Genomic DNA, 24553 nt, shown 5'->3' with positions numbered 1-24553 from the left:
TAACCAATCTCTAAGAGGTTCCAAACTTTCCCTTGTGTTCCTGTCTTCTCCTAAGCCCTCCAAACTCTTCCAACCTCTGCCTATTATCTAGTTCAAAAGCTACTCCCACCATTTTCAGGCATCTTTAGAGCATGCCTCACTCCTGAATACCAATTTTCTTAGTATGTTTAGTGTTGCTGTAAAGGAATATCTGAGGCTGGGTAATTTATTACTGATATTATAGGTCAGGCAAAAAAAAAAAATAATAATGATTGAAGTAATTTTATTTTACAGATTAAAAAACAAGAAACAAAAAACACCCATGACAGTATACTATAGTTTCTTAGAAATAATTTTTGATAATTTATTCACATATGTAAGCTTATTGTCATAAGAAAAGGTTTATAAAGAAGTTTTTTGGTTTTTTGTTTTAATGAAATGTGCTAAGCTTCTTTCTAAATAATTTTGAAAGTATGTTTTGATGACAACAGAAAATATTCAACACCAATTCACTAACCAACCAAAGAAGTAAAATTTTTATATTACCGCTGGAGTTAAATATACTAGGCATATCTTAACTACTCTACAAAAATACTAGGGAGTTAGGTGAAAGAATAAAGGCATTTGAGGATTTTTCAAGTTCCAGATGACCAGAGAGAAATTGTAAGCCACTGGCTACAAATGAATGATAGCATATGCACTAGGCACTATAGGTAAACACTTACATATCACAGCTCCTGAAAAGAGCTGTTAACCAATGAATGAACTTCATTCAGGTATTATTATAAACTATTAGATCATCAAGGCAATTCCTATTTTATGGTTCTAGGCAAATAATTGTAGATACAGCAATATAAATGTTGGCTTCCTAGATTTGGCAAGTGCTAAAAACAGTTTTCAGAACTACATTAGATGCTAATGATACACCTACAAAAACTAATTTTAAAGGGTATATCAGAAGATAATAAATCCTGCAAAAGACTTAGCCTCTGTACATATACTTATAGGTTAACAGTTCTAAAAATTCCTGAACATTAAATTCATATGGAGCAATCTAAAAAAAAAAAAAAAAGTCCCTTTAAGAGGCATCCAGTTTCTTATAGGCTTCTTCAATGAATGTTAACATGCTCTTCATCTGTGAGGAATTATGAAGAATATCCAAGTCCTTTAGAAGAGCATTCTGGTTTGGAATTAGTGCCAAAATCTCTTTCTGTGGGAAAAATAGTATTAAATACAGTCTTTAGCATTTTAGTATGAAAAATCTCAAATGTATGTCAGAGAGAACACTATAATAAATAAATCTTAGTAACTATCACCCAACTTCAATAATTGTCAACTAATGGCTATTCTTTCAAATCTCTCTCTCCCTCTCCCCATCCTCCTCCTCTTACCACTGGTGGATGATAAGAATTTTTTTTTTTTTTTTTGAGATGGAGATTCATTTTTGTTGCCCAGGCTGGAGTACAATGGCATGTTCTCAGCTCACCGCAACCTCTACCTCCCAGATTCAAGCAATTCTCCTGCCTCAACCTCCCAAATAGCTGGGATTACAGGCATGCGCCACCACGCCCAACTAATTTTGTGTTTTCAGTAGAGATGGGTTTCTCCATGTTGGTCAGGCTGGTCTCCAACTCCTGACCTCAGATGATCCACCTGCCTCAGCCTCCCCAAGTGCTAGGATTACAGGAACGAGGAAAATTTTAAATTGCTTTTTGAGAAAACATGAAGAATTTCCAATGCTACAAACATTTATATTACAATATCTACCGGAGTCCTCTGAAGGAAGATAAATTACCAGTTAAGAGTTCACTACAAATAAGACACTACTATTTTGTAAGGAGTTATATGCCATTGTTAGATGCATAAAAAAAACCAAACTGTCAATATTTACTTCTAGAAATGTATCCTACAATTATGACTACACAAATCAGTAAGGACATATGTACAAAGATGTACCCTCTCTTATCTGTAATAAAAAATTATGTATTTCCACTAGTAATTTACAAATTATCTTATGACATCTATGCAACAGAATGTTACACAGCTATCAACAAAAATGTGAGATCTATGTGACTGACAAGATGTTCAAACTATATAGTCAAATGAGAAAAGTAATTTGCCAAACAGTTTGTATCAGGTTCCATTTGTTTAAGGAAAGAAATAGGACATAATGCTTTTATATATATGTAATGTGTAACTGGTCTATGATATATAGGGATGTCTCATTTTACTGTGCTTCCCAGATACTGTGTTTTTTACACACTGAAGGTTTTGGTAACTCTGTGTGAAGTAGGTCTACCAAGCAGCATTTTTCCAACAGCACGTGCTTACTTTGTGTCTCTACATCACATTTTGGTAATTCTTTTAACATGTCAAATGTTAAAAAATATTACGATATCTGTTATAGTGATCTATGCCCAGTGCTCTTTGATTGAACTACTGTAATTGTTCTGGGGTGCCACAACTGCAACCATATCCAATAGTGAACTGAATTGTTAATTGTTGTGTGTTCTGACTGCTCCACCAACCAGCCATTTCCCAGTTTCTCTCCTTCTTTTTGGGCCTCCCTATTCCCTGTGATACAACAATATTGAAATTAGGCCAGTTAATAATGCTATAATGGCCTCTAAGTGTTCAGGTGAAAAGAAGAATCATGTCTCTTCCTTTAAATCAAAAGCTAGAAATTACTAAGTTTAGAGAGGAAGGCATATCAAAAGTCAAGTAAACCAAAAGTTAGGCCTCTTGTGCTAAACACCCAAGTTGTGAATGCAAAGGAAGAGTTCTTGAAGGAAATTTAAAGTGCACTTCAGTGAATACATGAATGATGAGAAAGCAAAACAACCTTATTGTTGCTATGGGGAAAGTCTGAGTGGTCTGGATGGAAGATCAAACCAGCCACAACATTTCCCTTAAACCGAATCCTAAACCACAGCAAGGGCCTAACTCTTTCAAGTCTGTGAAGGCTGACAGAGGTGAGGAAGTTGCAGAAGAAAAACCTGAAGCTAGCAGAAGTTAGTTCATAAGGTTTAAGGAAAGAAGCTTTGTTTATAACATAAAAAGTGTGAGGTGAAGCAGCAAGTGCTGATAGAAAAGCTCAGCTACTCACCCAGAAGACCTAGCTAGCTAAGATCACTGATGAAGGCGGCTACAGTAAACAATATATTTTCAATGTAAACAAAATAGCATTCTATTGGAAGAAGATGCCATCTCTAGGAATTTTGTAGTTGGAGAGGAGAAGGCAATGCCTGGCTTCAAAGCTTTAAAGGACAAGCTTCTGTTAGGCTTTTGTTAGGGGCTAATGCAGCTGGTGACTTGAAGTTGAAGCCAATGCTCAATGACCATTCTGAAAATCCCAGGGTCCTTAATTCTACTGAATCTGTGTTGTCTCTGCTCTGTAAGTAGAACAAGAAAGCCTGGATGACAATACATCTGTTATAAGCATGGCTTACTGAATATTTTAAGCCCCCTGTTAAGACCTACTGCTCAGAAAAGATTCCTTTGAAAATATTACTGCTCACTGAAAATGTTCCCAGTTATTCAAGAGCTCTGATGAAGATGCACAAGGAGATTAATATTTTCATATTTGCTAACACAACATCTTTTCTGCAGCTTATGGATCAAAGAGTCATTTTAGCTTTCAAGTCTTATTATTTAAGAAATAAATTTTGTAAGGCTACAGCTGCCCTATATAGTGATTTCTTTGATGAATCTGAGCAAAATAAATTGCAAACATCTTGAAAGAAATTTATCATGCTAGGTGTCAATAAGACCATTGATGATTCATAAGAGGAGTCAAAATACCAATAACAGGAGTTTAGAAAAAACTGATTCAATTTTCAATCTCCTCATGGATGACTCTGAGGGGTCACGACTTCAGTGGAGGAAGTGACTGATGTTGTGGTAGAAACAGCAAGAGAACTGGAATTAGAGGTGAAGCCTGAAGATGGGACTGACTTGCTGCAATCTCATGGTAAAACTTGAATGGATGAGGAGATGCTTCTAATGAATGAGCAAAGAAAGTGGTTTCTTGAGATGGAATCTATTTCTGATGAAGACGTTGTGAACATAGTTGAAATAACAATGAAGGATACAGAATATGACATAAACTTAGCTCATAAAGTCATGACAAGGTTTGAGAAAAGTGACTCCAATTTTGAAGTAAGGTCTACTGTGGGTAAAATGCTATGAAACAGCATCACATGCTACAGAGAAATCATTCATGAAAGGAAGAATCAACTGATGTGGCAAATTTCATTTTCTTATTTTAAGAAATTGCCACAGGCTTCTAAATCTTCAGTAATCACCATGCCGATCAGTCAGCCAGCAACTTTGAGACAAGACCCTCTACCAGCGAAAAGATTACGACACGCTGAAGGTACAGATGGTCGTCAACATTTTTTTTAGCAATAAAGCATTTTTTAAATTAAGGTTTTTTTTTTTTTTAAGAAATAATGTTTTCACACTTACTAGACTACAGTATAGTGTAAACATAACTTTTATATGCAGTGGAAATTCAAAATATTTGTGTGACTTGTGTTACTGCAGTTACTTGCTTTTTTGCTGTGATCTGGATCCAAACTTGCAAAATCTCCAAAGTACACCTGTAATCAATATGGTAAATAGATACTTACCTGAAGTGTGGGTGCTTTGAGAGTTTTCTGAGAAAGTTCTGGAAGAGAGAGGACTCCACTATTATTTATTTGATGCATCTAAAGTAGAAGAAAGCCACAGATTATTTCAAAAAGCTGATTTCTTTCAGCATAGTATACTCAGAAGTTGTCTTGGCAGAATGTAACCACTAAAAATTATATCCAAATTCCAACAATACATTTTAAAATAATTACCTGCTTTATCTTCTCCTCTTCTTCTTCTACCTCACTTGCCAGAATTTCAATTTCGTTCTTTAGCCTCTGAATATTCCCAGTGATTAACTCTGTAGTTTCTACCATTTTATCTATTTCTTCCTGAGTCAGAAAGAGGAAATAAACATTTTAAGTTAAACACATTATAAATCCTAACAGATATTGTTACACATACACATTCTAAAAAATACCTTTTATGTTAAAACATTTTTAGAAGCAATTGGTGAATTTACTTTTGTTTCTTTCGAAAAACAGACTTCTTGGAAAGTTGGTTTGTCAAGGTATTAATGCATTATAAGAAAATCTAATTTCCCTGGACTAAGGAGATGTACATGAACACTTCCTCAAAACTTACCGATGCTGCTAGTGTCAGAGATACTGGAAGATCCAAGTGTAAATCTAGCAGAGCTCAGAACTGATGACAGCAAATACAGCAACCTTCCCTAAGCAGAATAAAACTTCATGTAATGGAGAATTCTGAATTGTTTTCATTTATTTAGGAACATTTGAGAGTCTGCTATTTTAATTTTCAAAAGGAAGTAATGTTGGGCATTAGAGCAGGGAAAATAATAAAAAAATGAAAAACACTTTCCCACATTAAAGGAATATATAATTTATAGGGGAAGATGCAAAGAAAATGAGAAATGAATAAAACAAGTATGGGAACAACACATTAAGGATGCGTTGTTTGCAGGCCAAGTATAAAATTAAAATTAGCAAGCTTCCAGGCTTCTAAAGGGTATTAAGTATGGCACTGCTCTCAAATACAGTACTAGCAACAGTCAATGATAACATTGCCTGTTGGCTTTGGGGAACAAATAAATAAGCCACACAGAAAATATACAGAAGTAACTCTGAAATCTTGGTCAGCAATAAGATTGATACTATATGTATGTTGTTCTCCAAATACTGGATGCAGAACTGTTGCTGGCAACTGGAGTAGTCTTCCTCAAGAAATGTATTTTGGCTTCTAAATGACCTTTTTTTTTTTTTTTAAATAAAAGGGTAGCTGCAGGGGTCAGCAATTGCCCATGGGTTATTTTTGTACAGTTCAAGAACTGAGTTATTTCTACATTTTTAAAAGATTGGTCAAAACCTCAACAAAACAAAAGTATATGCAGCAAAATAGTCAACCATATGTGGACCAAAAAGGCTAAAATGTTTATTGTCTGGCCCCTTCCTAGGAATGTGTTGATCCTTGAATGGCCAAGATTTTGGGACTGTGAGCTCTATTCACTTGAATCTAAATGCCATGGAGGAACAGACTTTTTAAATTTTTTATTATAATAAATTTCAAACATATATAGTAAGAGAGAATGTTCTCATGAACATCCATATACATATCGGCCAGTTTCAATTATCAACTCATGGCCATCTTTTTTTTCTGAGATGAGTTTTACTCCTGTTGCCCAGGATGGAGCACAACGGCACGATCTTGGCTCATTGCAACCTCTGCCTACTGGGTTCAAGTGATTCTCCTGTCTCAGCCTCCCGAGTAGCTGGGACTACAGGTGCCTGCCACCACATCCAGCTAATTACTAGTAGTAGTAGTAGTAGAGACACGGTTTCATCATGTTGGCCAACCTGCTCTTGAACTCCTGACCTCTGGTTATCCATCTGCCTCGGCCTTCCACAGTGCTGGTATTACAGGTGTGAGCCACCGTGCCCGGCCCGTGGCCATCTTGTTACACCTTTAACTCCATCCACTTCTGCTTCTCTTGCACTATTTCAAATCCTAGATATCCTTTTATCTATAAATATTTCAGTATATAGCTCTAATGGATTTAAAGTCATATAAGACGGCCATATCATTACTACACTTTAAAAAATCCCAATAAATTTCTTAATATCAAACATATGGTTAGTGTTCACATTTTCAATTTTCTTATAAATTGGAGTTTTTCTTTTTATATTTTGTTTTAATCAGGTTCCAAACTGTCAGGTTGATATGTCTAAGTCTCTTTTTGTCTGTAGGAGGCTTCCATTTCAATTTTTTTGGTTTCTTGTAATTTATTTATGGAGATTAGTTTGCGCTGGGGAATTTCCTATTGGCTAAATTTTGTGAACTGCATTCCCTGTTGAATGAAGTTTAACCTGTTCCTCAGCCCTGTATTTTCCGTGAATTGTTCGTTGGAGTTAACAGAGTGCTGTCCAATATAAATATAAAGCAACCAACATATATGAGTTTCCTGTGGCTGCTGTACCACCTACTTTGCTTAAAACAACAGAAACTCATTCTGTCATGGTTCTGGAGGACAGAAGTTCAAAATCGAGATTGTTGGCAGGGCCATAATCCCTCTGAAGACAAGAGAGGGGAATGCTTTCTTATCTTTTTTAGCGTTTGGTAGCTGTCAGCATTCCTTGTAGCTGCATTGCTCTAGTTTCTGCCTTTGCCTTCCTATGGCTTTTTCTTTGTCCTTGTGCCTTCTCCTGTCATTTATAAGAACACTTGTCATTGGATTTAGGACCTACCCATGACAATCCAGGATGATTTCATCTTGAGATCCTTAATTTATCTGACAAGACCATTTTCCTAGATTCAACCCACTACAAAGGGAATGTATAACAGCACTGAATGCGTAAAAGGGTTAAATATAGTGAGGATTAAAATTTCTCATTATAAAATTCATTTTGTTCCATCCCTTTGGTTATCTTTGGGTATTACTACCATATTCATACTGCATCTTCTTTGAGGATTTTTTTTCTCAATTCCTTTTACAAATGTTTTTATGATTCTGAAAATTTTCTGCTTATGTTGTCTTCTATTTATGATATGCATGATCTATTGTGTTTATTTGGTTTAGTGTTTCTTCTAACTTAGTAGTTTCCTTGCAGAAACTACTACTACCACTTTGTACTTACTAAATTGCAACTAAATCCACATACCTGAAAGTTTTTCTTTTATGCCTCATTCATTCCTGAATTCTGTACTTTCATTTATCAGTATTTCTAATTCAGATTTATAATGTTTCCCCTATATTTTCTATCATTTTTTCTGAATTTATTTCAGGTCACTTGAGAAATTAGGTTAATGTTCAGCTGTTCTAGTGCATGTCTTTTTGGCATGCTTTCAGTGTATGCAGGAATGTTATTTTTGGTCTTTACTGTCATATTTTCTTATGCTAACTCTTATTCTGAAATTCTATGGCTCCATTTTTATGATCAGATAAGGGAATCTAAAAAATTATGCTTTAGCTGCTCTAATACTGTCTTCCGAGAATCTCCAAGATGCTGTTCACCATTGTTGTTTCCCTAGCACCATTACTGAGTGAGAGCACAATGAAAATGTTAAATAAATAAAATTTCTTTTACTATTACAGGTTTTGGAAAATCATCACCAGCAGTAACTCTAGGCTACAGTGAGAAAAAACAATGGCTCTGAGGCACAGAGGAGAAAACTAATAGTTAAAGATAGAGTTTACAAACTGCTAGTCCAAAGATCCTCTTATGCCAATGAAGAACTCTCCTGCTCCAAATGCCAGTGGTGCTTCTTCTGAGTGACTAACAAGCAAACCACAGACTATAATTATACTTATGTCCTATGGAGGTCAAATTTCAGCTGGAGAATAGAAATGCTTCCCAGTATCATAAAAATCACACTACCATTTATGACTTCAGAACACTCTTAACTGATGTGCATAAATAGTAAGTGTTAAAATTCTCCATTGTCATGCTTTCAAACCTTTTAAAACAACCTATATAAAGGCCATCTAAGTGTTTTAGGTGATGAAGCTAATGCCAACATTGAGAACATGCCCTAAAAAAGTCGGAACTTTGGGATGGAAATAAAATATAATATCACGCTTTGAATAAAGTAAGTCAGCTACCAAAAAATACCACCCTAGTAATTAAAAATACATATAGATTTATGCTCAGAAAACTGTTCCTTCAACTTTATTCTCAATCTTATGGAAAAATGGTAATCAATTATTTGTTACTTTTGAATTATTACAAATTATTGGGAATATGTTCCTTGCAGAAACTACTACCACCTTGTACCTACTAAATTGCAACTAAAATCTATGCACCACATCTACAAACTACTTCAAAATGTCTAAGGGATATGTGGGGTCTGATGTGTTTTAGTTTTTATATTATCTAATAAGTTCCTTAAGGTTGCTGTTTCTTCGTTGTTCAGATATCCATTAATTAAAAGCTGGAAGTTAATCATGATAGATAAGGTTATCTCCCACTATCTTTGACAGAATGCCATATAGCACAGTAATCAAGAATCGTGCACCAACGTCAGAATGACAAAGTTAGCACCTCAACTTTAAGCAATTTGTCTAAGGTTCAGTTAGAAATAGCAGTATGTCTTTTTATCATGCTTGTAAAATGAGAATAATTTAGGTCATACTCTATAATTATGATTTATTGTGACAATTAAGGGATATAACTATAAAGTGCTTAGAACAGTGTCTGGAGTATAGGAAATCATCAGTGCATATTAACTATAATGATAATTGTGTTTTCTTGCCATATATGTTAGAAAAACTTACATGTTTTAAAATTTCACAGTATTTAGTAATAAGTTCCTACAAATTGATAATTAAAAATACTAAGATAGTTCAGTTAAAGTCTGATTAAAAAAAAATAGGACTGCTACTTACCCACAAATATGTTAGAAATACTTCAACTTTGGAGGTGCCAAGTTCAAGTTCAGACAAATTTTTTGCTTTAATGAAAAAAAATTTAATGAAAAACCTGGTTCAAGATCTAGTAGTTACTACTGGAAGAACATCATGATAACTTAGAACACTTTGGTCTTTTCTCCTTTCCCTAACTCTAATTATGGAGTCCCTATTCAAATTTCATACCTGCAGCAATGCCAGACTTTCTTCATTAGCTTTGTTTCGTGCCCTTTCTACATTCAGTAGACTTGACACATTAGCTAAATCTTCTGTCTTTTTGGGAGGAACTTCCAGAGTTTCACACAGTTGTAGCAATCTTAAGAATAAAAGAAAAACATAATTATTTTGTTTATTTTTATTATTATTATTATTATTTTAAAACAGTCCTCATTTTTTCTTGTCCTCATATTCTTAAGGGTACAATATTCTTTTATTATCACTGGGTAACTGTGCCAGTAAGTCTCCCCCTCAAAAAGCCCTGACAAATCATTTAGCCTTTCAATTTATTAAGGTCTACCGCAGGCCGGGCACGGTGGCTCAGTGCTGTAATCCCAGCACTATGGGAGGCTGAAATGGACGGATCATGAGGTCAAGAGATCGATACCATCCTGGCCAACATGGTAAAACCCTGTCTCTACTAAAAATACAAAAAAAAAAAAACTAGCTGGGCATGGTGGCGCACGCCTGTAGTCCCAGCTACTCGGGAGGCTGAGGCAGGAGAAGTGCTTGAACCCGGGAGGCAGAGGTTGCAGTGGGCCGAGGTCACGCCACTGGTGCCTGGTGATGGAGTGAGACTCTGTCTCCAAAAAAAAAAAAAAAAAAAAAAGACTTACCGCAAATGAAGGGACACTGAAGCTACTTCACTAAAAGAAAATTTTCTATTTTACACATTTGACAATTTATATACATTTTAAAACCAAAATTTCCTTGTATCATCCAGATGTTTTCTAAACTATTACAGGACATGAGTCTATTGTTTATTGTGAATTGTTTGGTTAAGGGACAGAACACTAGTCTAGAAGTCTTCACTATGACCCTGGACTCCAAATCTCAATTATTTTAGAGAATGTGATAAAAAATAGAGAAGATTTACATGAGTTATTCCAATGATTTCAAAGAAAACTGAGTTCTATAGAGTTTAAGGCAAATAAAACACTAAGATTAAAGTGCACTGCTCAAAAGTACTATAAACATGAATATTTAATATTAAAGTTAAAAAATTCTTTTACAAATTTGAGTTGATTTGATCACCAGTAGAAACATCTATTTCTAGCGTCACATCTGGCAGACTCCAAAATAGCTTTCCCAGATTTGATTCTTGAATTTTAGGAGGAAAAGCTAAATTTGATTCTTCTTATAATACCAGCATCTCTGGGTTCTAAAAAGTTTTACTACTTAAGATTTGAAGAAATCTGAACAATAGTGGAACCCACTATCTGACATTTGGGATCTTGTTAAAATCTTAACTGAAAAAAAATCTTTTATTTTAGGTTCAGGAGTACATATGCAGGATTGTTATGTAGCCAAATGTTGTAGGGTTTTAATGTACAGGTTGTTTCTTCATCCAGATAATAAGCATAGTACCTGACATGTAGTTCCTCAACCCTCACTCTCCTCCCTCAAGTAGGCCCTGGTATCTGTTGTTCCCTTCTTTGTGTCCATATATACTCAATGTTTAGCTCCCTCTTGTGAGAACATGCCCTATGTGGTTTTCTGTTTCTGTATTAGTTTGCTTAGGATAATGACCTCTAGCTCCAATCATGTTGCTGCAAAGGACATGATCTCGTTCTTTTATGGCTGCATAGTATTCCAGCTGATTCCATGTCTTTGCAATTGTGAATAGTTCTGTGGTGAACATTAAGTGTGAATATGTTTTTACGGTAGAACAATTTATATTCCTTCAGGAATATAAATATATATATACCCCATAATGGGATTGCTGGGTTGGATGATAGCTCTGTTTTAAGTTCTTTGTGAATCTGCCTAACTGCTTTCCACAATGGTTGAACTAATTTACATTCCCACTAGCAGTGTATAAGCATTCCCTTTTCTCAGCAACCTCGCTAGTATCTGTTACTTTTTGACTTTTTAGTAACAGCCATTCTAACTGCTGTAAGATGGTATTTCATTGCAGTTTTCATTTGCATTTCTCTAGTAATTAGTAATGTTGAGAGCATTTTTTCATGTTTGTTGGCTACATATATGTTTTCTTTTGAAAAGTGTCTGGTCATGTCTTTTGCCCACATTCTAATAGGATTGTTGGTTTTTTGCTTGCTAATTTGTTTAAGTTCCTTACAGAGTCTTGATAAGGACCTTTGTTCAATGCATAGTTTGCAAATAAAATGTTTATGTTTGTAGAGAAAAAAGTAGGCAGCAAAACCCCACAAATCATAATTCTCATTAAACTGTTAAGACAACCTCTAGTTGTTCAGAAATATCATTAGGCATTTAAAAACTTACCCTAAGATGGGTAAGTTTTTTATTTTCTTAACTAAAATCTTTTATTTATGAAGTTTCTTCTATATGATTATTAAATCAATTATGTGGAAGTGTCATTCACTGCTCCAAATGTTCTAAATGGCAGTTAGATTTCTGGGAGTCTCACTACTCTTAGAAACTAAAACCATGCCTTGAATATGTCCTACTATATCAGCAACATTTAATCACCACTTATAACATTGTTCCTATAGGGCAGACTTTCCCAAAGTATGTTCCTTTAGAATTATAATGGCAGATAGTTTTATTTGCCTAGCAAACCTGTCTGTGTGATCATGGGGCTAGGAATATAATCAAGTTTATATCAATCATACCCATGGTAGCTCTTGTCACAAAATCACACCAAGGATAGGTGTATATCATCTAAGCTTGGCCAATCAGAAACTGTTTCCTAGAATTTTCTAACTGAAGCTAAGGGGATAAGAGTTTTCTTTTTCCTCTTTCTTCACAAGGCTAAAGTGATATATATAAGAAGTAATCTAGTAAGAACTGAAAACTAAAAAAAAATGAAAATAATGAAGCCAACATTTAGTCAAAAGCAGAGATAAGACTAATATATGAAAATGAGTTCCCAGAAATAGCAATTTGGGAGATGCTAGGTTAAAGAAAATGAAATAGATTTACTTAGTGCAGGGATTCTTACAAGCTAATGTACCCAAATATAATTCACCACGGGTTACTTTTATCCATAGAGTATCTGTGAGAACAAGTGTTTCAAACATACTTTCAGAAACACTGCTACAGAAGAATGTATTCAGACTTCCAATAAGGATCAGTTTGCTAATGCTGTAGTTTGCTGTATCTATAGAAATAACTGTATCTTGGGTATGGTTACTTTGTGACTTAAAGAAAGCAAGTTGTGAAAGTAAAAATAAGGAGGAAACAGGCCTTGAAATATCTATCTCCATAGCTGCTACATGATGAAGAGACTACCTATTTGTTGAATATAATTTTTCCAATGAACCAAGGTTATCACTATGAACAACTATTATGTAATGTAATATTTTCATTCACACACTAAACATTAGTATTTGTCCTATATTAAAAAAATCCTAAATAGCTATATTTTCATTAAACTTATATTTGCTCCTTTATTATCTTCATAATATCCTCCTCCTTCTTTAATCATAGGCTGCTAAACCTTTAAGCACTTTCAAGCCTGCTTCTAGCAGTCTTTGTTTCATCTGTTCAGCCTTTCTCAACAAACTCCAACCCCACCCAATCCATCCCATTCACTTTCTACTTGGCTGCTATGGGTTGAAAATTATATTTAAAGAAAAAGTAAACAGAATTTGTGCTCAAAGGAATTCCCTAAAATAGGTCATAAACATTTCTAGGCAAACTTGAAACTGGGAAGCAGAACATTTTCTTATGAAAAGAAAAAGTTGTGTAAATACTACAGAAAAGTAATTATTAAAAATCGCGGGCAGTCGTATGCCTTTTAAGAACTCTTGAAAAGGAAGTTCCATGGGTGATTTACTATAAGATGAAGAACAATAATATCTTAGAAATTTATACAAAGTACAAATTTGACAATATGAAATGAAGAAAAAACACTGCAATAGGATAAATATCAGACAGATAAGAGCAATGAACTATTAACTTCAGATTATTAAAAATGAAGTTGAAGGGAGTTCAAGTGGACAAAATTTTTCTCAAATTCTGATACAGAATATTGAACTTTGGAGACAGAATTTTGTGATTTTCAGGTTTTGGTGTGGTGGTTGTTGTTAAGTTCCCTGAAACTTATTTGAGAAACGCGTGCAGCAGCAGTTTAGAAAAGGATACATATTTCTAAGCTGTTCACCTTCTTTAAAAAAAAAAAAAAAAAACTGGGCCGAGTACAGTGGCTCATGCCTGTAATTCCAGCACTTTGGGAGGCTCAAGTGGGTGGATCACGAGGTGAGGAGTTCAAGACCAGTCTGACCAACATAGTGAAACCCCAACTCTAATAAAAACACAAAGGATTAGCTGAGCATGGTGGTGGGCACCTATAATCTCAGCTACTCTGGAGGCTGAGGCAGGAGAATTGTTTGAACCCAGGAAGCTGAGGTTGTAGTAAGCCAAGATAATGCCACTGCACTCTAGCCTGGGTGACAGTGAGAGACTCCATCCCAAAACAACAACAACAACAACAACAGCCACACACACACAAATATCTTGCCTTCCACAAGTGTCTGTTTGGCAATACAGGAAGAAGTCAGGTTTTTAAAAATTATGTTTTAACCATTTTAATTATGCTACAGTATTACCTTGTCTTTAGGAAGTTGAGATGGTATTGTATTTCTTCTTTTTCTTTACTACTCTTACTCAAAATTGTTCTAGAAAAGAAAAAAAGGTGAATAAATAGTCTGAAACACAAAGAAACATGCTCTGTTTCCTTTTCTCTCTGATTTCTCTCAAGTGCCCCTCCCCACTAGCCAGGCAGAATCAATCACTTTTCCTTTCATATTAAAGACACTTTAAAAAGAGGTACAATAAGAAAAATCTACTTATATATATTTTTTGCTACACTGTATTGTAACAGTTTATATGCCTGGCTCTTCTGACAGAATTTAGCTCCACAATGGCAGAATTCTGTCCTATTTTCTTTGTCTCCCTTCCAGTACGGTAGCTTCTATATAAAGTGTCACTTGAACTCATGTTCTTCCTAAAGAATCCCTATTGACATAAATTAAAATTTTACTGATAGCAAGTCAGGCCACAACTCTTGCTTTTATTTCACCAATGGAATTCCAAGTTTCGAAAATTAACAGACTTTTCTGCTGAAGGCAAATGCCACCACATTAATTATATCTTCTTCTAAAACAGAAATATACTCTGTCACCTTAAAATAGCAGTATTTAAAAGGATAATATCCATAGGAAACACTTAAGTGGGAACTAAAACAATGAAATGGAAAAATGTTATACTCACATTATTACTGATTCCATCATAGTTTGCAAATGGTCTCTGCTACTTTTTGAAAGAGGTTGCCAAGTTTTTCTCTTGCTGGATGCTACCTTTACCTGTATTAGGTTAGTGTGCTTTGTTTGTCCTGTCATTGGTAATAGAACAGGCTCTGATTAATCAAGATGTTTTACATGTTTTTGCTTAAAAACTGAATTTTTTAATCTAAAAAAGCTTATGAAATTATGAGAACAAAATATTATAAAGCTATACTGTTTATTTTATCACACAGCTATAACATCCCAGGTGTTGAATATGAATATGCTTTCTATTGGTAAGTTAACAGAAATACTACCAAGTGATAATAGAAACAATTTTAAATGAAGAATCAAGCCTAATATGAAAAGTTTTGTTCTCAGAAATGGCCTAAAATCTTTGAAAATTTCATTGAGAAGACTAGAAAACTATTTTCCAAATGTTGGATGGCAACTGGAACAAAACAGATTAATTAAACCACAAATACATAGTGTCGACTATACTGTTGGTACTGGTCTACTTATTAGGGATTAAAAAAAAAAGAAATAGTATTGGATCTCATAAAAATCAATGTTGGAGAGAAGGAATATTGAACAAATTATAGGTGTGCAAAACATACAAAAGGAAAAAAAAAAGCACTGTATGCTATGGGAGTATAAAACCAGAGGACCAAACCTAGTGCTGGCTGAGGAGACACAGAGAATCTTTCCATCAAACACTAACGTTTAACCAAAGACAACTACTTCAAACTAGTTTACTCAAAACAAATTTATAATAATGGTTCCAAACTAATCTGTACAGAACAGAAGGCATATTTGTCTTAAAGAACAATCAGTGGATTCGTCCTTATATCATAGATCAGTAATAATTCAGGCCATGGGCCTGAATTTCTCTAGTTCCCATCAACTCAGTGGTATTGAAGCCTCCACAATATTTTGCCAGAGGTGCTAACTAAAATTTCAGTTGACCAAAATAACTGACTAACCACTTGTACGTATTCTTATAAAAATGCTGATGTAGTTATTAATATCTTTTGCAGAATTCATAAACAAGATGCTGAAATTTTTTTCATGAATATAGATAGCTTGATAAAGAAGCAAGTTAAACAAGATAATAGAAAAGAAATACCTTCAGAAGACAGATCTTTCAGATGATTTTTATTTCTTTTCACTGTGTTTCTAACCTAAAGGGAAAAACACACACATAAACATAAAACAGAATTAAACATCAGATAAAAAGAAACTGCTTTTAGAATAATTTGTTATATATGTCAAAGAGTATTCATACAATTTCTAGCAGATGGAAAAACTGTATGTTGCTACTTCTACAGAAAAAATGGTATATGTTTATCACAGGCAGAGGATATACTAAAGCAATTCTTGACAATGCTGATAATAACAGAATTTTATACAGTGTCAAAGAATGTTTTAAATGAATCATTGTTCACTTTGCCTATGAAATAGTGTTATATACTTTACCTCCAAAACATTATAGGCATTGCCGAGTGCTTAGGGTAAAACATAACAATTTTTTTGATTAGTCCATTAATTCTTTTAAGAGAGGGTCAAAATTATGGTAGAAAGAAGCTAATTCCTCCCAAACTATTTGACCTCTGTGTTAATAAAAATCTCCACCAAATGACAAATTCTCTCACCTTTTAACATTTAATTGCTGTAAGAATTTGTACACTTTATTTCTAATCTTCCCATTAAATACCTTGGCACTGCCCTATAACCCCTCTCTTCCTCAAAGAATTCTATGGTCAAAGGTTATTTTTAGAAATTGCCGTAAACAACTGTTTTTATTTTATTTTTAGAAACTGCAGTAAACAATTATTTATTAGAACTTCGCAAATCATGTTGCAAAAGCTCTGATACAATGATATGAACTGCTATAATTTGTAGTACCACTGACCCTGTTTTCATAGAGTAGGTAATATTTCCAACTGAAGAGTTTTTCTTTTTTTTGAGACAGAGTCTCACTCTGCTGCCCAGGCTGGACTGCAGTGGCACAATCTTGGCTCACTGCAACCTCTGCCTCCTGGGTTCAAATAATTCTCATGCCTCAGCCTCCGAGTAGCTGTGACTACAGGTGCACATCATCACGCCTGGCTAATTTTTGTATTTTTAGTTGAGGTGGGGTTTCACCATGTTAGCCAGGCTGGTCTCGAACTCCTGGCCTCAAGGGATCAGCCTACCTTAGCCTCCAAAATTGCTGGGATTACAAGCATGAGCCACAGTGCCTGGCCCCAGGCGAAGAGTTCTAAATGAGAAACTTAGTATTTTCATTACCTTTTTCTCTGACAACACCACTTCCTCATTATCCTTTTTTCTCTTTGGGTTTCTTTTTAACTGTTGAGAGTTTTTCTTGGAAGCACCTGCTTTACCAGACATCTTGATCTAAACACAGTGCTTAAAAAAACAAACAAACAAACAAACAAACAAAAAACACACACAAACCTGTAAAGATAAAAGGAATACAAAAAAAGCTAAAGCCTTGCACAATGTTTTGTTTAAAAATCTTCCCTATATATGTTCTAAATTCTCTTTTTTAAAAAAAATTGTAATAAAAGTTTGGGGATAGGATTGTATGCTTTTAAACAAACATATTTTAAAACAAATAATTTTGACTCTTGTCAGAGTAAGAATATCTAATTCAATTTCATTCCTAGAAATTAACTTCCATTTGCATGGATTTTAGAAAATCATTTAAAAATGCTTTTGCACTTTTTATTTTAAACTCTATCATATGATAACATAATCTCCATGTTTAAATCCAAGGAAATAGAAATATCAAGTGGTCGCAGATAATATCAGTTCAAAGAGTAAAACCTAGGTCTTGTTATTTTAAGTAATAAATTTACCATTACTCAATTTTTTGCCAAAAATGGAAGGAGGCACTTTTTAGGATTATATCGTCAATCTATTTTGTGGAAATTCATGTGTTAGTCTGACAGTACTAAGAATGTAAACTGCAATCTTATCTGGGCTATGTGCATTTTAATAAGAGTATAGAAATAAATGTACTGATTACACTGCCCTCTCACAAATTACAAAACAGATACGGGATTGGAGATGGGAATGTTGATAAAATTTAGAGTAACTCCTTTTCCCTCTTTTATTACCAAATTCATTTCTGATAAGAGGAACATAGGAATGAGATGCTTATTCTAGCATTAGACCATAAGAAGTAGCTGGAAGTTAGGTACAGTATACAAGGAAATATGTATATTCACAGATTAGCTATATATGCCTAGAAAATATGTATATGCACACATAAATATATATACACATATTAGCCATAGCTAGATATACAGATACATTATTCATCATTCCTTCTCTAAACAGTCAGAATTATCATACTGATACAGTTGAAATATATGTGCAGATTTAGAGAGAGACAATATAGAGGGTACTCTGGATAAATCTATACTCTCAAATTTTAAAAGCTTCAAGCTCCCCTCCACCCACTGCCAGTAAGACTGGGGGGGAAAAAAAGTGGGAAAGAAAGATCACAAACTACATTTAGCAACCACATATCAGACAGACCAGTTACAAAAAGCAGTGGAAGTCAAAATATCACTTTACCCTGCTCTTGAACAATGCGATCCTTACCATACACTCATTCTCTGTCTTGTGTTCAATTTCTAAAATGCCTAATTCCTTCAACTTGACATCTACACTCTTATACTTCCCCTACTTAAAAAAACATATGACAGAATTTCACTTGTAGGTCTCTTCTAGAAGTGTTGTTCACCGAATAAAAGAACCCAGGTGAAGGGACAAGGGATAGCTGAGATTTTAGATTAAAAATGGTACACATTCCTTCTCATGATTGTTAATAAGAAGTAAGGCCTATTTTCCCTTGTTCTAAATCTTGGCAAACTCTGCAGCTGTTTGAACAACAGAATATAGTAAAAGTGATTCTGTTCTAGTTTATTGGCTTAGACATGAAGAGACTATCAACTTTGACTTCCTCTTGCTTGGAAACACTTGCTCCTTTTTTTCCTTTGTTTGAGATGGAGTTTTGCACTGTTGCCTGAGCTGAAGCACAGTGGCACAACCTCGGCTCACTGTAACCTCCACCTCCCAGGTTCAAGAGATTCTCCTGCCTCAGCCTCCCGAGCAGCTGGGATTACAGGATTTTGTGTTCTAGTAGAGACGGAGTTTCACCTTGTTGGCCAGGCCAGTGTTGAAATCCTGATCTCAAGTGATTCACCCGCCTCGGCCTTCCAAAGTGCTGGGATTACAGGTGTGAGCCACCACACCCGGCCAACACTTGCTCTTATAAACCAGCCACCACCATATGAGGAAGGCCAATATGGAGAGGAACTGAAACACTAGGCAAGTCTTAGCTGAGCTCCCAGCCAATAGTCAGCACCAACTTGCCAGTCAGGTACATGCACCTAAGTCAATATGCTGCAGCCCACACTGCTTGGACAAGACATGGGCAAGCCCTGCCTAGTTCCTCCCAATCCCAAATTTTGGAACAAATTAAGTGAGTAAAAAATTTACCCCAATACCTTCTGTGTCACATTCAAACTCTTTACCATGCCATTTTCAGTCCTTAACAACCTAACTCTGCCTAGCTTTTCATACTTATCTCCTTCTACTCTTTAGTCAAATCTCCCTCTCTAGCTAGATTTGATGATTTCCTAAACACACTTTGGGTAATTCTGCCTCCCAAACATATACTATACCTTCTACCTGAGCAGCTCTCTCCTGTCTTTGCCCACCCTCTCAGATCATGAGGCACCTCCTTCTCAAAGTCTTCTTAACTATTCTACTTCATTTCTAAGTCTCTAGGCTTTTATGGTCAGTCTCATTTGGCATTTATTTATCATTTGATTCCATTAATCATTTTCTTCTTGATATTCTTTATTAAGTAACATGTAATTTAGTGCTACTCCAAATCTCATTCAAACTGTTTGCCATAATCCTTTCCAATGTGGAAAGTGAAGGTAATCATTTAAAAACTTTTATAGCAATTTGGCAGAGTAACTTTATGTACATTGAACCCAATTATAAAAGTCTTGTCTTTGCCATATCATTTTTCTACTAATTAGCATTTTTTAAAAAAATAAACCTTTTTAGAATAGTTTTAGATTTACAGAAAATTGAGCAAAACAAACAGAAAGTTCTTGAATAATCCCTGCCCTCCCCCACCCCCTACAATCTCTACTATCAACATCACACACCAAAGTGGTGCATTTGCTGTAATTGTTGACACATCGTATTACTCAATATTCATGTTTACATCAGAGTTCTCTCCTGGCATTATACCACGAGGGAGTTTGACTAATAATTCATTTTTAATTGCATTTTACACAAGTATCAGTTATGACTTACTAGAAATAAAAAGCAAAACTGGTCTTTCACCACAGTTTGAGAAGTACTGTTAACACTGACACCTACTTGTGGCACTACCATAGCACCAAGTTTCTCAACCTCCGCACTATTTACATTTTAAATGGGATCATTCTTTGTTATAGAGTATGTGCCCTGTATTGTAGGACGTTTAGCAGCATACGTGGGTCTACATAGACTGCCAGATGCTAGAATCCCTCCAGCCCCTAAATAGAGCCAACCACAATTGTTTCCAGACATTACAAAATGTCCTCTGGTCAAATCAACCCAGATTGAGAACACTACCACATGGTTATGAGTAGTTCTGCGATGAAAGCAAATTGTTCTGCCAGCACTCATGCCTGTATCCCAGCACTTTGAGAGGCCGAGGTGGGAGGAACACAAGGTCAAGAGATCGACCATCCTGGCCAACATGGTGAAACCCCATCTCTACCAAAAATACAAAAAAGTTAGCCCAGCGTGGTGGTGCGCTCATGTAGTCCCAGCTATGCAGGAGCCTGAGGCGAAAGAATCACTTGAACCACGGAGGCGGAGGTTGCAGTGAGCCATGATTGCACCACTGCACTCCAGCCTGCTGACAGAGCGAGACTTCGCCTCAAAAAAAAAAAAAAAAAGAAAAAAAAAAGAAAAAGAAAAAAGAAAGTAAATTATCCAAGCTCCAAATCTAGCCCTGACAATTAACTGTATATCTTTAGGCAAGTAAATTAGCTGTTTCCCCATTAGTAAAATGATTAATAAAAGTAATAACATTAAAGGGTTTTGTAAAGCAAAAATGATTTAACAAAGAATATATAAACCACCTAGAACAGTATTTGAGACACAGTAAGACTTCAATAAACAAAGACATTGTTTCTATCACTTCTGGGCTACTTGCAGTGCATATAAAAATGAATAGACATTTTGTCCCATTCTTAGATCCAAGGGAAATCATTGCTTAGTGATAGTGCATAGGTAGGAACAGACATGAAAATAATTACCATATGTGCTATATTTATAAATGTTATAAAAGAGACAAGTGAGCGAATGATTATCTTAAACTGGTTTGTGCATATGCGTGGAAATATATAGGTCTAACTCTTTTTATTGTGTTTCACTTGATTAGGCCTCACAGACACTGAATTTTGTTGTTATCTTACAAACTAAAAGTTTGTGGCAAGCCTGCATTGAGCAACTATATTGATACCATTTTTCCAACAGATTGTGCTCACTTCATGTTTGTGTCATATTTTGATAATTCTCACAGTATTTCAAACCTTTTCATTATTATATCTATTATAGTGATTAATGTTACTAATGTAATTGGTTTGGGGCACTACAAACCATGCCAATATCAGAGAACTTAATAGGTAAATGTGTGTGTTCTGATTGCTCCACCAACTGCCTGTTCCCTGCCTCTCTCTCTCTCCTTAGGCCTCCCTATTCCTTGAGACACAACAATATTGAAATTAAGCCAATTAATAATCCCACAGTGGCCTCTAAGTGTTCAAGTGAAAGGAAAAATCGCATTATCTCTCACTTTAAATTAAAAGCTAGAAATGATTAAGCACAGTGAGGTAAGTATGTCAAAAGCCAAGACAGCTTGAAAGCTGGGCCAGTTTGCCAAGTTGTGAATGCAAAGGAAAAGTTCTTAAAGGAAATTTAAAGTGCTATTCCAGTGAAGACATGAATGATAAGAAAGCAAAACAGACCTATTACTGACAGGAAGAAAGTTTGAGTGGTCTGGGATTGAAGATCAAACGAACCACAACATTTCCTTAAATCAAAGACGAATCCATGGCAAGGTCTTAACTCACTTTAATTCTATGAATGCTGAGAGAGGTGAGAAAGTTGCAGCAAAAGAGCTTGAAGATGGCAGAGGTTGGTTCCTGAGGTTTAAGGAAATAAGCCACTTCCATAACATGAAAGCACAAAGTGAAGCAGCAAGGGCTGATGCAGAAGCTGCAGCAAGTTATCCACTTCTAGGTAAGATAATTGATGAAGGTGGCTACAATAAACAACAGATTTTCAATGAAGACACACAGCCTTCTATTGGGAGATGCTGTCTAGGACTTGCATAGCTAGAAAGAAGTCACTGCCTAGCTTCAAAGCTTCAAAAGCTGTCTTTTGAAGCTGACTCTCTTGTTATGGGTTAATGGGGCTGTTGACTTTAAGTCAATGCTCATTGACCATTCTGAAAAATCCTAGGGCCCTTAATTCTTTTAAATCTACTCTGTGTGTGCTCTGGAAATGGGAGAACAAAGCCTGGGTGACAGTATGTTTGTTTACAGGATGGTTTACTGAGGAGTTTAAGCCCATCTTTGAGACCTACAGCTCATTAAAAAAAGATTTTTCAAAATATTACGGCTCACTGACCATGTACTTGGCCACCCAAGAGCTCTGATAGAGATGTACAAGGATTTTAATGCTGTTTCCATGTCTGCTAACACTACACCCATTCTGTATCACATGAATCAAAGAATAATTTTGACTTTCAAGTTTTATTATTTAAGAAATACATTTTGTAAAGCTATAGCTGCCCTAGATAGTGATTCCTCTGATGGATCTGGGCAAAATAAATTAAACTTCTGGAAATGATTCACCATCCCAAATGCTAGTAAGAACATTCATGATGCATGGGAGGAGGTCAAAGTGTCAACATCAACAGGAGTTTGGAAAAAGTTGATTCCAACTCTCATGACTTTCAGGGGTTCAAGACTTCAGTGACGGAAGTGACGAGAGATCTGGTGGAAATAGCAAAATAAATAGCCTGAAGAGGTACCTGAATTGCTGCAATCTCATGATAAAATGAGTGGATAGGAAGCTGCTTCTTAGAAATAAGCAAAGTTCTTGAGATAGAATCTACTCCTGGTGAAGATGCTGTGAATATTGTTGAAATATCAACAAATAATTTAGAATATCACATAAACTTAAGTTTTTAAAGCAATGGTAGGGGTTAAGAGGACTTACTCTAATTCTGAAAAAAGTTCTGCAGTGGGTAAAATGCTTTCAAACAGCATGGCATGCTACAGAGAATCTTTAGTGAATATGAGTCAACTAATGTGCAAACGTCCTTCTTTTCTTTTTTTTACTTTTTTTCTTTTTTCTTGTAGATTCATCGGGACATTATTTTCTTATTTTAAAAAACTGCCACAGCAACTCCAGTCTTCAGCAACCATCACCCTGATTGGTCAACGGCAATCAACATCAAACAAGACCCTCCACCAGCAAAAAGATTAGGACTTGCTGAAGGCTGCGACAATTGTTAGCATTTTTTCAGCAATAAAATATTTTAAAATTAAAGTATGCAAAGTATTTTTTTTCCACATAATGCTATTGTACACTTAACAGGTTACAATACAGTGTAAATACAAGTGTTATACACTGTTACAATACAGTGTAAATACAACTATTGTATGCACCGGGAAACCAAAAAATTCGTGTGACAGGCTTTATTGCAGTATTAACTTTATTGTGGGGGTCTGGAACCGATCCCACAATATCTCGGAGGTATGTCTGCACATTATTCATAGAAAAACGTATTATTTTTATGGCGTTTTGAAATATTTAGCCAAAAAGCAGGAAAATGAAGTATCCAAGGGAAAACAGTAAAACTCGGAAAGCAGGACAGCTCGGAAAAACAACAACAACAACAACTGGCGTGTTCAGGGACAGAAAAAGCTCAGCGAGGCTTTTAATGTGTATCTGAGTGAAAAGAAATAAGGCTGGTACAGTAGTTTGCCGCCAGATTATATGCTTTAGGAGAGAGGGAGGCATTCTAGGTTGTCTTGTTTTCTTTACCAGCTTGCTGATACTCATGGGACTCAATTATCTCAATTTAGATCTCTATGTGGGAACAAGAACGAGTACGACGCCTGGCAAAACCCAGACACTTAACGTCCAAGGGTGCACTTGGCTTCACAAGTACCTGCGCGAGAGACTCAGCAGTAAGGATGAGCATGAGAATGATTCAGGCGAAATATGGAGGAAGTATTCATGGCTTTGCTCCCTCCTCCCTAACAAATATTTCAATCTGAGGATCCTAACCGCAGACCTTTTAGGACATCGGACATTTCCCCTTGAGCAATCTCCCCTCGCGCTCCTCAAATACAACCCACGGAGTCTGCCACAAATGCGTTGCTTCAAAACTCATCCCCCAACTTTAGACCCACCTAGCCGGTTAAGGATTTCGCGACTCACCATGGAAACTTCTTGCACCCTTCTGGAAGCCGCGCTTGGAGTAATCCGCGCCAAAAACTCATAAACCAGGGAGACCCGGAAGTGGGCGGGAAGAAAGCGGAAACAGACGTCTAACCCT

General features: G+C 35.6%; 1 protein-coding gene across 3 annotated transcripts; it reads right to left on the bottom strand.

Moving 5' to 3' along the window:
* Nucleotides 1-242: 242 nt before the first annotated feature.
* Nucleotides 243-24526, bottom strand: CENPQ (centromere protein Q). 3 transcript variants are annotated; one of them, XM_003923095.4, is made up of 9 exons: nucleotides 24436-24526; nucleotides 17185-17304; nucleotides 16022-16076; nucleotides 14885-15005; nucleotides 14221-14289; nucleotides 9659-9788; nucleotides 4824-4943; nucleotides 4611-4688; nucleotides 243-1189 (listed from the first exon to the last, which is right to left on the bottom strand). In XM_003923095.4, exons 2-9 carry the CDS (start codon nucleotides 17284-17286, stop codon nucleotides 1058-1060), a joined length of 807 nt encoding a protein of 268 aa, XP_003923144.1. In that variant the 5' UTR covers nucleotides 17287-17304; nucleotides 24436-24526; the 3' UTR covers nucleotides 243-1057. The 3 variants fall into 3 exon arrangements, with proteins under 3 accessions (XP_003923144.1, XP_010332293.1, XP_074253979.1); XM_010333991.3 differs by having other exon boundaries at nucleotides 305-1189; nucleotides 17185-17352; XM_074397878.1 differs by lacking the exon at nucleotides 17185-17304 and having other exon boundaries at nucleotides 305-1189.
* Nucleotides 24527-24553: the final 27 nt, after the last annotated feature.

This window comes from Saimiri boliviensis, chromosome 4 (assembly GCF_048565385.1).
Source record: "Saimiri boliviensis isolate mSaiBol1 chromosome 4, mSaiBol1.pri, whole genome shotgun sequence".
Classification (NCBI taxonomy): domain Eukaryota; kingdom Metazoa; phylum Chordata; class Mammalia; order Primates; family Cebidae; genus Saimiri; species Saimiri boliviensis.
Note: the sequence above shows the minus strand (reverse complement) of the source record. Positions and strands in the feature narration are given on the sequence as shown.